The 16887-nt window shown below is 42.4% G+C and overlaps 1 protein-coding gene across 1 annotated transcript in view; it reads left to right on the forward strand.

The window, feature by feature from the left end:
- Nucleotides 1-16887, forward strand: part of myo3a (myosin IIIA) — a gene marked incomplete at both ends in the record, with an annotated part of 40635 nt that overhangs the window by 14335 nt on the left and 9413 nt on the right. The window contains 2 exons of the mRNA XM_084475670.1: nt 7524-7707; nt 9352-9486. Coding sequence (XP_084331796.1) covers nt 7524-7707; nt 9352-9486 — 319 coding nt within the window. The remainder of the gene's footprint in view (nt 1-7523; nt 7708-9351; nt 9487-16887) is intronic.

The raw sequence follows: 16887 nt of genomic DNA on the forward strand, positions 1-16887 counted from the left end.
TACCCGTTATGAAATAAATCCTATTAACTCTGAGCTTGCGTGAAATATTTCACATTTTGTTGCCTAAAATAGCTACTGTATGCGCCAAGTATGTATGAACCAAGGCAGCTCTTGACTTACTTGTTTCTGTATTAATTTGTAGGAGGTTGTGCTAAAGTGTAATTTTTAATTCTTATCGTGGTTTCGTGGCTAGGTATGAAGAGCGGTAAAGGTTCAACAAGGTTGTTTATTCAGAGGTACAAGGTAAACGGACATGCGCTCTGGAGTTGGTTCATGAAGCATCTGCTGAATCCAGGTAAATCTTCAGTCTATATTGGTATGGGCGGAATGTTAAAGAAGCCTCACCTATAGGGTCTAGTTTAACTCAGAACCATACAACTTTATATGGTGTTGTCTTGGCCACTCCATGTGTAGAAGCAGAAACTAGTCAGAACTGGTGTTAGCCCAATTAATGGATGGTCCAATGTGGTACTAATTTTAGCTTTAATATCTCAGGGTTTAATAAGCAAATAAAGCAAAGAAATTATTCAGTTGGGATATCAGTTTTTGATGAAAAATGGTAGGATAGCTCATCCATCAACCAAGATGCTGGTTCCTCAACTCCTCCTAGCAAAATACATACCAAAGTGTGTCCTGAGCAAGAGCCATACCTGTTCTTAAGGAGCTAGTCCTCACCTGAACTGTTCCACTGCATGCATGGATGAATGGCCATTAACCGTAAATCTCCTTAAAGTGGCTGTAGTGGTCAGGGAGAGCGCCTAATATAACCATTAAAATGCAGTCCATTTATGACGGCCCGCCACCGCTTGTTGTTTATGGCGGCCGCTAAGAGCTGTCAGACACCAGGAACCTCGGAGGTCGGGCTCCGGCGATGTACCCTCGTCATCCCGCTTCCGTCGCGTGGCCATTATGACCGCCAGACCGTCGCCTAGCGAGGATCACCGTGGATACCACGATAGCGGCGTTGGAGGCGGCGGGGCTCGGTTTCCTGCGGGCCATTTGTGAGGCAGTGGAGCGTGAAATGAGGTTGACTCGTTGGCCAGCCCTGAAAGGGACTCGCTCGAGGGGAGGGGCTTTTCAAGGCGGCGGCCTACCTTCAGAAAATGTGGATGTTGGTGGGTATCTGGGTGAGGTGTGAGGGTGAGGCAGGGGTGTGTTGGTGGTCGGTGAGGCTTGTGGGTCGCTGGGGAGAAGTCACATTGGTCCTTTATCCTGGACAAAGACATCAACGCTTCATTGATTCATCATTGGCCAAATAAAAACACCACCGCCCTAACCCCCACCCACCTCCACCTCTGCTAGCTAGCTGATTGATGACCTCTCCTGTGATCATCCATTGGCCCCTGCTGCTCGCCTGTAATTGCTCGGAATTGACGAGCGCTAGCTGTTAGTGTAGCTTCTCGATGCAGGGTTTGTAGGGTGCAGGTGAGCTACTCAGTTATTGGACATTATGTGTACATTGAGTTGTACAGTTGTAAGGAACAGAAATCTTACTTGAAAAGAAGCTTACAGGAAACAATTTGATATAAGTAATAGAGATGACGGATTGATGACAAATTGTTTTCTATGTTTTCTATATATTATTATCTTATATTTTCTACAGCCGGGAGATCATTTTTGGTATTGTATTACTACTCATTGTCTCATTTAAGGAGGAACACAGTTGCTATAACAGTAAAGATGCTAACCCACAGCAGCGTATAGAGTAAGGTGACCAGATTTCTGAGACAAAATCCGGGGACATTTTGGGTTCTGCGGTGTAAAAACCTCCAAACCTCCACCTCCAAATTTTTTGTCATAGAAAAACTAAAACAGGGGCACTGCCCTTACCCTGGCGGACGGGGGGGGGGGGGGGGAATTGTTGACGGGGGGGGGGGGGGGGTCGGACGGAATTGTTGATGGGGGGTGTTCGGGTTTGCGGGCGAACGGGATTGTTGACGGGGGGGGGGGGGGGGGGGGGGGGCGGGGGTATAGAGAAAGCAACTTTACTTCAGCAAGCTAGCTAGCTTGTTAATTACTACTAAGAATCAATATTTCAACACCGGGATACTTTGTACCGACCAATGAGCTACAACCTATTACTCCACACACACTTCCTCCTAAAGTCTAGCGTTGTGTTACCGTTCCTGAAGACAATGTTTTTGAGAGCTCCGCCGAGGGAAAAAACAGAGAGTTAATGTGTTTTTGAAGAGGTGAACTGGACACCACTAATAGGTTACTTTAGGTACTGGAGCAGATCAGGAGACGTCTAGAGTTCCCACGAGGTATCGGGTCCCCTTAAGAAGCAATGACAATATGCAACTGACGATTGAACTCCTCTTCATCTTCGCTAGTCTTATCTTACCATATATTAACCATTATTACCTATCCTTATCTTATCGGCATGCAGATTTGATGTCAGAATTCTAAAGCAAAGACACATTTATTCAATATGGGATTAGGGTATACATACAGTAAGTATAGGCAGTTGCTTCAATATGTAAAACATCTGAATTCACATAGGCCTACACGCAAACTAACACTAACGAAGTACAAAAAACATATAAAGCATACAGGCCTATTTTCTAATATTATAATTTTTATTTCTCAATTAAATGATCCTACTAATTGTATACTATTGTATATTAAAATACATAGGCTATTAATATCCATGAGACACATTTCAGAATTTCGTATTGGAATTTCAATTACACTTTTCCCACTTGGATTCGACACCTCTGCCCTGTTCATCCATCCCTTTTCCGGTTTCCATGTCCTGGCCTGGCATGGTCCGTTCCGACTCCCCAGATCCGTAAGAGATCCCTGCCTCAGGTTTCAGGATATCCACAGGAGCCTTACCTCTCCTGCCCCCTCCCAGCCTCCCCATGAACTGTCCAGGCAGCCTGTAAGACCAGCCTCTGAATCCTACTCCCCCCTATCCTATCTTGTCATCTGCATGCTGGTTTAATTACGGGCCCCTGCTTGCTGTTTTACCGTGATACATTAAACTAATTATCTGAGCCTAATAACTCTGCCCATAGCTGGGCAATATTATGTTCCTGAGGCTGATCAATAATACATGGCCGGCCGGAGAAGTCATTCAGGGACTCCCAGGTGCTTTCGATTACAGTTGCCAACATCCAGAGGTGATTGTCCAGCATGTTGCCATGCTCTTAGGTGCATCAGTGGGAGAATAAACCATTTAGAGACTGAGGGAGGCCTGAGGCGCTGCTTTGTGAGGGTGGCTTGTGCGTATGTGTGTGTGAATGTGTCTTGAGTTTCCAACTTGCTGCATTTGTTTGTCCGTTGACCTGAAGGAAAGCCTGTGCGTCTGTAGTGTTTGCATACTCTGGGAGTGGCTTGAGATGAGCGTTGTGTCTGAGTGTGTGTGTCGTTGTGTGTGTGTCGTGTGTGCGTGTTTTTGAGTCATGGTGTTTGTGTGTGTGTGTGTGCAGGGAAATCTATGTTTTGTTCGCAATATCGCTGTATTTATTGGTTTAATTTATGCAACATTCCACCACCAACCGCAGGTCAGTAAAAAGTATAGGTTATAACTTTGTATTCTCTTTACCTGCTGTTCTTTGCTAAATGTTGTCTATGAAAGTCAGGATGTATTTTGTTGTCTGTGTTGTTGTAGCTATAGTAGTTGTCCCTTGCGTTAGAAAAATGTGACATTAGACCAGAACGACCACTCTCACACTGGTGTGTGTGTGAAGTAAACTTTAGTACTGTTATCAGTCCTTGATAGAAAAAAAAGTACTTACTCAGGCTGAGCTGCGATAGATTGTCATATGAGCTGGGATGTGTTTGAACTGAAAGGTAAAGCCAAGTGGGGGCTTGTGGGATTAAGATATCCTGTCTGCATCTTATGTTTCAGTTTAAGTGGACAAAACTGTCCTTTTCAAACTCACCTCAGACTCAAACAGCAGACACTCAAACCATATATATATACTGTATATATATATATATATATATATATATATATAACCATATCAATTGTTTAAATATACTGATTGCACTCATTTATTGAAGTCTGATTATTTGTTCATTTTTATGTTGTTTATTTTAATTTACATGTTCATAAGGCTCTGATACCTTCATATAGTGTCTAGACATTGCAGTGATATTTAAGTCAAACAATGACCAAATATTGTGTTCTAATGTGTATTGTACAGTGTGTATTGACACACTGAATATTCACATTGCCTACATGGACACCTGCGATCCAAGATTATATATGAACACACAGCCACAAAGCCACACAGCCACACACACACACACACACACATACACACACACACACACACACACGTAATGCCCTTAATTACATGCAGTGCATTAATAGCGTGATATACAGACTGTAGTATCTGTGTATCTCTGTGTATCCCTGAAAGCTAAGCAGTAGTGGCAGCTAGCCATTGGACTAGGGCTCATCCCTATTAGACTACTCTCTCTCTCTCTCTCTCTCTCTCTCTCTCTCTCTCTCTCTCTCCTCTCTCTCTCTCTGTCTCTGTCTCTCTCTCTCTCACTCGCTCTCTGTCTCTGTCTCTGTCTGTCTCTGGATGTGAGCTCTGTGTGTTTATGTGTGTGTGACCACGTGTGTCAGTGTGTGTGGTCCAGTGTAGGGCCTAAGGTTTCACCCTGGGCTCTCCCGTGTCACCGGGTGTTGTCACCCATAGTCCCGCTGGTGTATTATTGAACAAGTGTGCTGGTTAGTTAGCCACCGTCGTACATTGGGCCAACAAGTGCAATTACCTACACGACTTACCCCCTTTGTATAGTACACTAATGGCCCGGAACATGCAATTAGGGATAAGATCAGCTCGTGGCTGTGTTGAATCACAGTTCTGTTCTCGTTTGAGCTCTGATATGAGTTATTCACATGCTCCCGCCGACAACATCTCTAAAGATGCCGTATCAAGACAGAGAAATCATTTGTAGGATTTAATAGTAGTGGTAAAGTAACGGCAACCGATCTATGTACGATTAAACAACAATAAAGTCCATAGCGTTTATGGAGGCGGTGTGTCATTTGCTATCTGAGTGACAGCTGAAACCCATCCAAGCATCAACACTGATGATGCTTACCAGATACAGGACATCCCCACACAATGTGGGAAAGCTCTGTAGGCCTTTGCTATGGCCCTGGCTACTGGCTTGCTAACACTTTGCAAACCAGCTTTACTCTGTTTATGAATGGGGAACCTATATGTGGAAGGGCTCTCGCTGCACCAGGGGCTAATTCCTGCTAATCCTGTGGCAGTGTCTCCTACCATTTACAGATTGTTAGCTCGTTGGCAGGCAGAATAGCTAGTGAGATTAGCTCACTTTAGCTCCTCCTACTTTAGCCTTTCACATGCGCAGCCTGGCTAGCCTCTCACTACTTACATTCTAGTATGTTAGTATACACACAAATGGATTAATGCTCGTCAAAACCTCAACAAACAGGATGCAGGACAGGTTAGGCAGACAATGTAAGTTACTGGTGTTCTTTTAGTCCTTTTACTGTCATTTATTTGAGGTAATTTTGTGGTTTGAATCTTTGGACGGAGTAACAGGTTAGAGGTTACAAAGGTGTAACCTTGCTCTTTAGGATCTATGCAAGGTGTGTTTGAAAAGTGGTGTGCTAGATAGTGTCTCCATCCTATTCTAGTTATGCTATTGGTTCTGTAGGCTACTAAATAACATGTGCAACACTTTTAACATGGGTCAACCAAACAGTCATTTATATATGGATGGAGCATTTTATTTTAGGCTATTTTAAGTATGTAAACATATTATGTTGCACTGTAGGTCATCCCCAATACAAACATGATTTCACATTCTCAAGCTGTGAGGAACAGTAGTGTTTGGAAATCAACCCCCACCAAGAACATGGTGGGGGTCAAAAGGCCAACAGTCAGACAGTAGCTGGCCCAAGGCCCGATGATGTCAATAAGAGTGCAGCAGTCAAATATCTACATCTACGAATGTTTTAACTTTTAAAATGCAAAAGATGCCTTTTATTGAATCCAGAGAGATTGAATGACTAAATTGTTTATTTATCATCATATTTATTTATTAATTATTGTAGCAATGTCAGACTCTCTCAGACTGCTTCATTGACACAAACAGAATTAGCAGACAAGCAATAAAACTGAGTTATGTCTGTTATAAACAAGGTTCCCAGACTCCATGGACACAATGAGATGACACTAGTACCACAGACCGCTATGGACAAATGATAACGGCACCAAAGACCACAACAAACCGATCAATAATTATCAAATGTCACTACCCTAATACATATTCCCTTTCAAAGTCCCATCCATTTTCATCTCTTCTTTAACATGCTCATAAACACAGGCACCATTTCGAAACCTAATCAAAACCACAAAGGATTAAAGATTTCACTGTAGACTGGCTAAATCTGATCCTGACCCAAATATAATAGAAAGTGATTATCAGTCTCAGACTACAGTGTTAACCCACAGTGTCCTCCATGTCACAGACACACTAGATAACATGAAGCTAGCATATTACTAGCATGTAGCTAATATCCAGCTAACATTTATGAGCTATAACTAATGACATTGTATATGTCATAAATGGAGTGATATAGTTATGTCTTCTCTATTTAATAGTAAATATGGGATTTAAAAGTGTAAGTGAACCCCGTTTTTGAGTTTGAATTTGAAAACTAAAGATTATTTTTTTAACGTTTTGGGCTGAGATCTCGAGGGGGGTGTGTTTTGTCCCCATGGTTACGACCCACAGCAACTTGAACTTTTTAGTAACATACCGTCGTTGTGTATGAGCTTGTCTTCACAGTAAGTGTCGGAGAAGCATAACCCTCTCTCGGAAGTAGCCATCAACAACTGCTGCTCTGACAGAGCTTCACACATCCACACACACACTTCCCCGCTGGAGTCCCATAGTCATAACGTCGAACAGTTTATTAACAGTTTACTAAAATAAATGCAGCCTGAATTCGGAGCAGAGCGGATCATTCACAAACTGGTTGGCAGAGACTGGCATAAACATAGGATTTTACCCCGGTTTTCTCTAAATGATGGGCTTATTTCAGTAACAGTGAACAGTGATAAAATGACATATATTGCTGTGCTGAAGATCATATGAAACTTATAACCATGTTTAATACAAAACAATTTGGAGTTCACAGCCCATTTAAAATATGTTTTGAATGGTTCTTTGTATGTTCATGTTTGTAAAAAGTGAGATTTTCTTTCATCATAAACAACTTACACAACAATGTCTAAGTGGTCATCAAAGCAAAACATAAACACAAAACACATAGTCATTTCAATTAGCTTTTTCTCTCCATCAACAACACAGTGGTATTCACTATCTCAGGCCTGCTGCATGATGGTGGAAACTCTATCTATTTGAATCAGAGAATTATTTCTCGACTAGGTGTTTTCGTAAACTTTCTGGAATCTTGGATAAAGTTTAAAAATAGGATTTATCGCACTATTTTCAAAACAGACAGACAAAAGTGGGTCGAATATTTGGTGACTTCAATGGCCTCTCCTTTTCGTTTTCAGGAGATCTCTCCTCAAGATGTTTCCACAAACAGGAAAATCGATCGTGTTTGATCACTTCCCCGATCCCACGGACACCTGGGACATCGTGGAGACCATTGGGAAGGGGACCTACGGGAAGGTCTACAAGGTGCTCAACAAACAGGATGGCAGCAAAGCAGCCGTGAAGATCCTGGACCCCATCCACGTAAGCTCACCTGCAGAGTCTGGTCCCCTGTGTGTTTAATACTATGACCTGATTATTGTAGCTTTACGATACAGCACTAAGAGTACCAGTTATAACACTAACATACATATTAGTATTAATACTAATACCAATATTAGCATTGACAATAACTATCAATATTGCTATTAGGATGAATAATATTCATTTTAACAGCAATACTCTTTATTATACCAATCCTAGTAGTAGTAGTACTGATAAATATAATGCATAATATCTATTTAAATACATAATCAGAATAATAATAAAATATTCTCAGTAGAGCACATACCTCCACCAAGGAAGCAGCTTGATAGACGTGGGTCTGGCTTGGAGGCAGCCAATTGGCTGACACCCCACAAGACCCCCTTTTTAAAGATTCTCAAGAAGTGGGCGGGGCTGGGAATGGTCAGCAAACAATCATCATCAACCCTTGACAAACCTTTCAGGATCATTTTGTTGGTAATGCAAATAGATGGGAAGTTTTGTACCTTTTTGTGATATGTCAAGACACTAACCCTCCCCCTTTTGGCAGATTGGCATGTGAACCATGTCTTACTTGGGCCCATAACCAACCTACCCACATTTGGTGTAAATCCATGCTCAACCTTTAGCGATATCCTACATAGCGACAGACACACGGTCTTAAAAACATAACCTCCTTGGGGAAGGAAACAGTCATAATCATGTCAACACCAACAGCTGGGGTAGGAACTGGGCCAATACCTTTAATTGAGGGTATTAAGATTAAATGGATCAAGGGGAGTTTGAGGAGAACCATGTGGTTTTGAGGGGTGGGAGTGGTTTATCCTCTGAAAATCTTGTGCCAAGTAATGTTTAGGGGCGTGGAAATATATGTCAAATCCTTTTCTATTTAACCGTTTCTACTCCTAGTCAAAAGGCATTGTGTTTAATCCCCAGTGTCCACAGTCTAGCTGTAGCCTTGTAACCTGTAGCCTTGGGCAAATGCTTCAAACTAACCCCGTCCTGCTCCCCAATGACATGTAGCTGAATGCACAGGACGTGTCTTTGGATAAAAGCCTCTGCTGAATGATTTAGTAGTAAACACAGAAGTGTAACAGGACTCTGCATCGAGCTGTGCTGGTGTGGAACATACAAAGTATGTTCTTGGATGTTACCTGTCAATGTAACATGACCCATGCATGGAGCTCTGCTGGTGTGGTACATAAAGTATGTTATGTCAGCTGTCAGTGTCACAGGACTCTGCATTGAGCTCTGATAGTTTGGTACATGTAGGTTCTTGGATGTTACCTGTTAATGTAACATGACTCATGGGCTGGGGATGTGTGTGTGTGTGTGTGTGTGTGTGTGTGTGTGTGGGGGGGGGTGTGTGGGGGGGTGTGTGTTTGTCTGTGTGTATGTGTGTGTGTGTGTGTGTGTGTGTGTATGTGTGTGTGTGTGTGTGTGTGTGTGTGTGTGTATACATCGCATGTAGATCTTGTGACAGTACTCATTACCTTACCTACACGTCAAACACATTGGAGATTGCCTAAAAATATTTGTGGATATGTGCTGAGACACTTACATGATGTGAAATGGTTAATATCGATGTATTGATCTGAATGGACTAATGTTTGGTATTCACTAATCAATATGTACGTGTTGCAGGACATCGATGAGGAGATTGAGGCGGAGTACAACATCCTCAAGGCACTCTCGGACCACGCTAACGTGGTCAAGTTCTACGGCATGTTCTACAAGAAGGATGCCAAGTGTGGGGACCAGCTGTGGTTGGTCCTAGAGGTAAGCACACGTCCTGCACACGTTCACGCTCGGAGGCACCGAGAGGTTTGGCAGCCTTTCATGCTTTTTGTAATTAATGCTCAGTCACTTATCTTTTCTTTGATCAGGAAAAGCTTTTCTGCCTCCACCTGGCTTCATTCAAGCTTTATTCTGGCATTAACACTGCCAGGGTAAGTAGTTTGATTCCCTGTCTGGCTCCACTGGTAGAGCAAGGCATTAACACTGCCAGGGTTTTCGGTTTAGTTCTCCTTCCTGCTACCCATGCTTATTGCTTAGTATGGTTGCACTCCCGGTATTGCAAGGAACTTTTGATTAAATCTCTTGCTACTGATGTGTTCGAAATGCTTTTGGAAGACCTGAAGAAAGCTGATGTCATGCCTATAGCAGTCGATGAGTCCACAGATAAGACGGATACTGCCCAACTGTGCATATATGTCTGTTTTTTTTTACGGCAAATGCTTAAGAGAGGAACTGCTCAGCTTACTGCCGTTAAAAGGACACACAACAAGTGAGGTACTCGTTGAGACAGAATTTCTTGTTTGGAAAATCTGGCCCAACTGAATTTGTAATCGAATAGCCCTGCCCTAACCCATCTCCACTAATGGACAGAGAAACAGCCAACGGGATCAGACCCCTGTGGGAAACAGGAGGCATAAGAGGGCTTTTCCAGCTGCGATGGCCTCGGGTCTGGCTGATGCCAGGTCTGTAGACGTAAACACAGCCTTCCTCTGTATGGAAAAGCCAGGTATAAACGTAGCCACCTGCAGCCACATCAAGTATTATGTAACCGAATAAGCCCCTGACTCTAGACAGTCTAGGCTATTTACTTTGTTAGCTATAGATCCCTTAGGGGGACCTGTTGCCTCACCCGAACTTAGCTGCTTGGGAACTGAGCAGTGCTGGTGTTGTTTTGATCATCCTGTAGAGACACAATTTGAGTTTTGTTTTTCAGTTGATTAAGATAAGATTTGCGCTGAAGCAAGAGGAGTTGGAGAGAGAGAGAGAGACGGATTTGACACCTGTGATCTCAAATTGGTTGTGTGATGAGAAAATGAAGATGTTTGCTTTTACAGGAAGTCTGCTGCTTTTTGGCGAGTTTTGATTATTTTACCCTTTCTTTTCTCGTTGCTTTTTACAAAGAGTACAATCTCTGAATCTCAAAGTTATGTATGAATCTGAGCATGAATCTGAACCTAAGGTAAATGTTACATAAATCGTATGTTTTATTCATTTATGGATGCCGCATCTGGTATTCAAAACAACAAGAGCAAAAACAGACTCATCCAACGTTGCAGAGACAAAGGACCAATGTCACGTAATATTCATGGCTTCAGAAGTTCAAGGGGACCTTGAAGCGTTTGCTAACGTTGTTGGCCTCACTGCCCACCCAGCCTCTCCCCCACCACCCTTCTCTCCTAACCCCCCCGGAGCCCCAAGCCCCTTTTTGAAATGTCAAACTACAGACAGACGAGTAATGGGGGTCAGCTGAGTATTTGCCAGGCCCCTCCATTGGTCCTAACAAACTGTGTTTTCCTCTGACCTCCATTACACACACTCACTGGACCCCGTAAGACTGCGACACATGATACTGTGGGCGTCCCTGCTGTCTCTGTGATGTATGTGTGTAGTCCTTGGTTTTACGTGGACCTGCTTTGGTCCCAGAATGCACCACACAGAATGTCACGGCTTTCCTTTAATGCTCCTTCTAGTGCTGTGTGTTTCATTCCGATTCAGAGAACTTTATTAAGCCAGAGGAAAAAGATTTTGTCCGTCTACTAGTACAGAGATAAAGTTCACATTCACAACGTGTTTGTGTATATACACACACGTGGGCAAGCGCTTTGGTTGCGTCCAATTACGTTTTTGGCAACATCTTTTAAAATCCAATCTGCCTGTCTTTTTAGCTAGCCATTCATTATGCATGCCAAGGAAACTCAGCCGTCCTGTTCAACCCATAGCAAGTTGTTTGAGGTGAGCGTGTTACATTACCAAACCTCTGACCGTCTGTCTCTTTGTTTAAACTTGGTTGTGTATCAAACGTTTCCATTGCTAACTGATACCACTTCAAAGGTGCCTAGGCCCAATATTTCTCCCTGGTAATCCAAGCTCAGCACAGCGCTGTGAGAGACGAAGCACAACGGCTTTGCCAGCCCGGTGGATTGTCTTCCCGCCTCTCCCTCCTGCTTCTCTTTCTCTTCTCTGTCATGTCAAGTTCACTGACAGAGTGTCGGAGATATAATGACCCTACTTGTTTTACTATTTCGCCACTTAGCCTCTCAACCAAAGTGGCTTACAGTGATTTCAGGTACATTTCAGTCATTGAGGAGCAGGTAGGCCTCTTGTTAAAGGATACCTACTAATGGTGAATTTGCATAAGGGGTCTTTGCGCAGGCACGCCCTTGTTTAGGTTCAGTACCAAAAGACGGAGCATTGTAAACCACCGGTCTGCTGCGCAGTCTGAGGTAGTGGTGCAGGTATCGTTGGATCCAGATTCCCGATTAATAAACAAAGGTAATCCACTGTCTAATGTTCTCACGGGAACTAGCTAGATTATTTCCGAAATAGATCCCCAGATTCACAGAAGCAAATACGTCTTTTTGGTGGGTTTATCCACAGAGTTTTCCATATCTCTGTATGCAAAAACATCCTTCACATGCAGAAGCCATAGGTACAGCAATTTGTGTGTGTGTGTGTGTGGGTGTGTGGGTGTGTGTGTGTGTATCTGTGAGTAGGTTAGCATGTGCATGTGTATGAGGGTGTGTTCACTTGTGTGCATGTGTGTATCTGTGTGTGTACGACACGTAGCATGCGCATATTAATAAGTGTGTGTGATTACATTTGTGTATGTGTGTGTGTGTGTGTGTGTATCTGTGTGTGTACGTAGCATACGCATTTTAATAAGTGTGTGTGTGGTTACATTTGTGTATGTGTGTGTGTCTGTGTGCGTCTGTCTGTGTACATTTGTGTGTGTTGAGTGCACTCAAGTTTTAGCAGCAAGGAGGTCACCATGGTTACCGGGCTGGCCTTTTATGAACCGTAATTTTCTATCTTTTTTCGCTCTGATGAGGGGTTCATGTCCCTCCCCGGTACAGAGGGCCGGCCGCTCATTACGCACAGAGGACAGAGCGACCGGGTCCTCCATTTTGTCTTGCTTCTTCATGGGTCCAATCATAATTCTGGATCCAGCTGTCGGTTGGCTACTTCGTTAAGAGTTCGGTAGCTAGCTAGCTTTCATCTCCAACTCCTCGACACAGCTGTGATAAAAAACAACTCAAAATATAGTTCACAGAAAGAAGGAAAGAAGAATAAAATAGATGATTAGAGTAGCGATGGAGGTAGAAAAAACAAAATGTTTTTTGGAGGGGAAATAAATAAATAATGCTAAATAAATGAGAGATGACAGCGAGAAATGTTGGTGGGTTTGATCGTAATTGATGGTGAAGGAACTCCTGGCTACGGTTTTCATTTCTCCTCTGAAGAGGATCTGGTAATGCATCCGCACAGTGCCTCATTTTTTTTGGAGTCATGTTGATTGCAAGGAGCAAAGAAAACAAAAAATGTCGGGCATGCAAAATGTGAGAGCCACATCGTTGTTGTTTGTCTTCATACCGTTAACAGTGGAGCTTGTCACAACAAATACAGACCACAGACCACACAGACCGTCCACCTTCTCAAAACAGAACACCTAGGACCACTTAACAATGGCACCTTCAACCGATATAACCAGACATAAATAAAGAATAGTGCATAAATAAAGAATATCAGTCTTACTCTGGTGTCTGTTTACCAACGTCATTATTATAGTTTTGTGGGCTGCCTTTGTGTTCCGTTGCAGTGTGTGTGTGTGTGTGTGTGTGTGTCTTCGCCCCTCCTCTCTGGGACATCAATTGCATGTGAGCTCTAACCCGAGATAGTAAGTTAGGTTGGACACAGCGACTGGCAGCAGGAACACAATACCTGGAGCCATTAGGGCTCAGATGTAAGTTCAAGGAGGAGAGAAACCACCAACACCCACAACGCTCTCTGTCTCCTTACCTTATACTCTCTCTCTCTGTCTCCTTACCTTATACTCTCTCTCTGTCTCCTTACCTTATTCTCTCTCTCTCTCTCTCTCTCTCTCTCTCTCTCTGTCTGTCTCCTTACCTTATACTCTCTTTCTCTCTCCTTACCTTATACTCTCTTTCTCTCTCCTAACCGTATACTCTCTCTTTCTGTCTCCTTACCTTATACCATATTTTTGCCTGTTTCTCACACTCTATCTTTCTTTCCCTCTCGCTCCCTGCCTTACACTCTCTCTTTCTCTCTCCCTCTGTCTCCTTTCCCTATACTCTCGTTCTCTCTTTCTCTCTCTCTCCTTTCCTTTTATTCTCCTTCTCTCTTTTTCTCTCACTCTGTCTACATCCTTACACCCTCGTTCTCTTTCTCTCGCTCTCTGTCTACATCCTTATACTCTCCTTCTCTCTCTCCCTCTCTATGTCTACATCCTTATACTCTCCTTCTTTCTCTCTCTCATTCTATCTTTGTCTCCTTTCCTTTCTTCTGTCTCGCTCTCTCTATATATGCATCTTACACACAGACTAGCACACACTAGCACACGCATAGACACACACACACACACACACACACATGCACACACACACGCGCACACACACACACACTTTCTCACTCACACTCTCTTTATCTCTGTCCCTCTCGCTCCCACTTGTAGAATAAATGTAAATACAAATAAAGGAGTTTAAATTCTCCATGCTGAGTTAATTCTGTTTCATGTCTTTGATCATCTCTTTTTCATACACTCGAAAAAACAAGCAGCACTGATTTTGTATCAGGTATCGTCCCATGCATATTCAACATATTCATTTTGAATTTGATGAGCTAGCTAGGCTGAGCTCACTTGATGGACAGGATGCTGACTTCTCTGCTAGCTTTGTTGGGTCATTTTGCGTAGCACTTTTCATCAACATACGAACAATGTCTGTACCCATCTACGGCACTTATTTTTGAAAGTCAAACGGAGGCTTTGAATAAGGAGGCACCCTTTACGACACTAGCTATTGTGATTCAAATGTTTTGCTTTATGCTTGATGCTTATAGATAGACGGCACTTTGAAAGGCAACATCAAACGCAGGGCGAAGAAAGAGCCGGAGATGGTAGCAAATTAATTTGGCTTTGATTTTTTTTATCTTCAAACCCTATTTTACATGACGAAGACGCTGTTCTCGCAGCTGGCAGAGCAAGCTTAAGATATTCCCAAATTCAGAGTTCTGGAAGGCTATTAGCAGATATTAAGTGAACACATTGAACACATTTTGCCCTCGTTGATCCTGGCTCTGCAATAAAACTGCAATGAATAGGTGCATTTTGAGCTTAAATACAAGCATTTTAAATAATCATCATCGATTATTTTGGTGATAAGTGTGCTAGCATTTAGCTCGACCAATTTGAGGGCAACTAGCACTCATCTGCATGGATCAGTCTGCCTGGCTGGTGTAATTTAATGATGACAGCTGATCATGCCCTTGTCTGAAAACCGTCCCGATATGCTCTGTTTAGCCATAGCTCTGTCTGCCTGTCTGGAGACATCTTCGGTTAAGTCTATCTGAATCAGAGGATTGAGATAGGCCTAATCCATTCAAGCAAAGCCCTCTGGGTATCTGACTGGCTGATATATCGATGCTAAGAGATAGAACACCATGACAATTGTCTGTGAAATATCAGGTTAAACTTCTGGCAATGTCAAAGCTAGCGTAAGAGAGTCTATTATCATTTGTTTTATTATTATTCTGTTTATTCCATTTTCCTATTCACAAAAGGCATTTATTGTAATCTCTCTTTGTATGTATGGGCGGTTATTATGATCAAAATAATGCTGATTTCAACCATCTTAGTAACCTATATTCCTCCCAGTGACCTATACGATATCCATATAAGGCCACTAACATCTACATTCGGTGCACAGTGTTTGATATAAGCTGTAAGTGAAAGAGGCAATTTATACAGCTTCCTGCAGCTCACTTAATTAACTCTGTAAATATAATTTACACAGGGCCAATCGAAGAGAGCCTCGACTGAGACAGCCCTTTGGGTGGAATAATAATGAGAAGACAAACTGGAACCGGTCACTGACTTCTCAAGCTAGCTAGCAATGTTGGATTCTGTGCTGAGTGATCGCATACAATGCACTGTTATTCTGAATATTGGATGGAAAAACCGTGTCTCGTCTTTTAGAGTGTTGTAGATCTCTCAAGTATTTATTAAGGAACTAATATGTGTTGTACAAGCGCCTACACGTCACAGTGGGGGGCGCAATCCTCACGTTCTGTCAGCACACATCACTGAGCGCAGCTTTGGTAATTGGGCTAATCATCTCAATTAGCAAGAGTGGCAAATGACTTAGATTATGAAGGAACAAAACTTTTGATGCATGAACAGATATAAAGATCAAAAATGTGTATTTCCGCCATAATAACTCAGAGTGCGGTGGGGGGGAGGGTGGGGGTTGGTTGTTTATCCCACAATTCCCATTTGGGCTCAATATATATTATCCTATGTTATTGGCATTAACAATGAATATGAATTCATGTTACAATACAATAATATTATAATGGTCATATGTACATTATAAAATAATCTTCATTCAAAACATACTTACTATGTGCATTCAGCTGCTATTTTTGTGTTTACCTTTGTGCCAAACAAAGGCCAAATTATGGGTTATTATTGTTGCTAGGCAACATGCAGTGTAATTTTCTGTAAATTGCTATTGATGGTAGTGCAGCACTCATATCCACATACACACACATACACAGACTTGCGCGCCTGCATGTGCACACACACACACACACGTGCGCACACACACACACACACACACACACACACACACACACACACACACACACACACACACACACACACACACACACACACACAGGCATACGCTCGTACACACACATGCCAAAATAACATCTCAACAAATTGTAGAAAGACTTTAAATACCAATGTATATTCCATTAATAACATATCACAATCACACACACAACGCCTCAATCCTTAGTAAGATTGTGAAGTAAAATGATTGCCAATAATTTCACCACTGTATCAACTCTAGGATCTAAGTGAATCATATCAATTCTATTCATCTCAAATTCTGAGGATTGTGGCTCCAGTGCATAATTATCATATTATTATACGTAATGTTTGATTATAGATCCTGTTTTTCTTCTACCAAACTCCCCACAGGCATTTATAGCAGTATGTACCACAAGAAATGTTTCAGAATTTGTATTTCTGAAAACAATAATTAAATCAAAATGTTGTATGAGCTTGGTGTATGAGCGATACAAATTGCGATCAGCACTTCGAAATCCAGATATTATAAGCATAACAACTTAACACCAATA

This window comes from Micromesistius poutassou, assembly GCF_964030765.1.
Source record: "Micromesistius poutassou genome assembly, chromosome: 11".
Classification (NCBI taxonomy): Eukaryota; Metazoa; Chordata; class Actinopteri; order Gadiformes; family Gadidae; genus Micromesistius; species Micromesistius poutassou.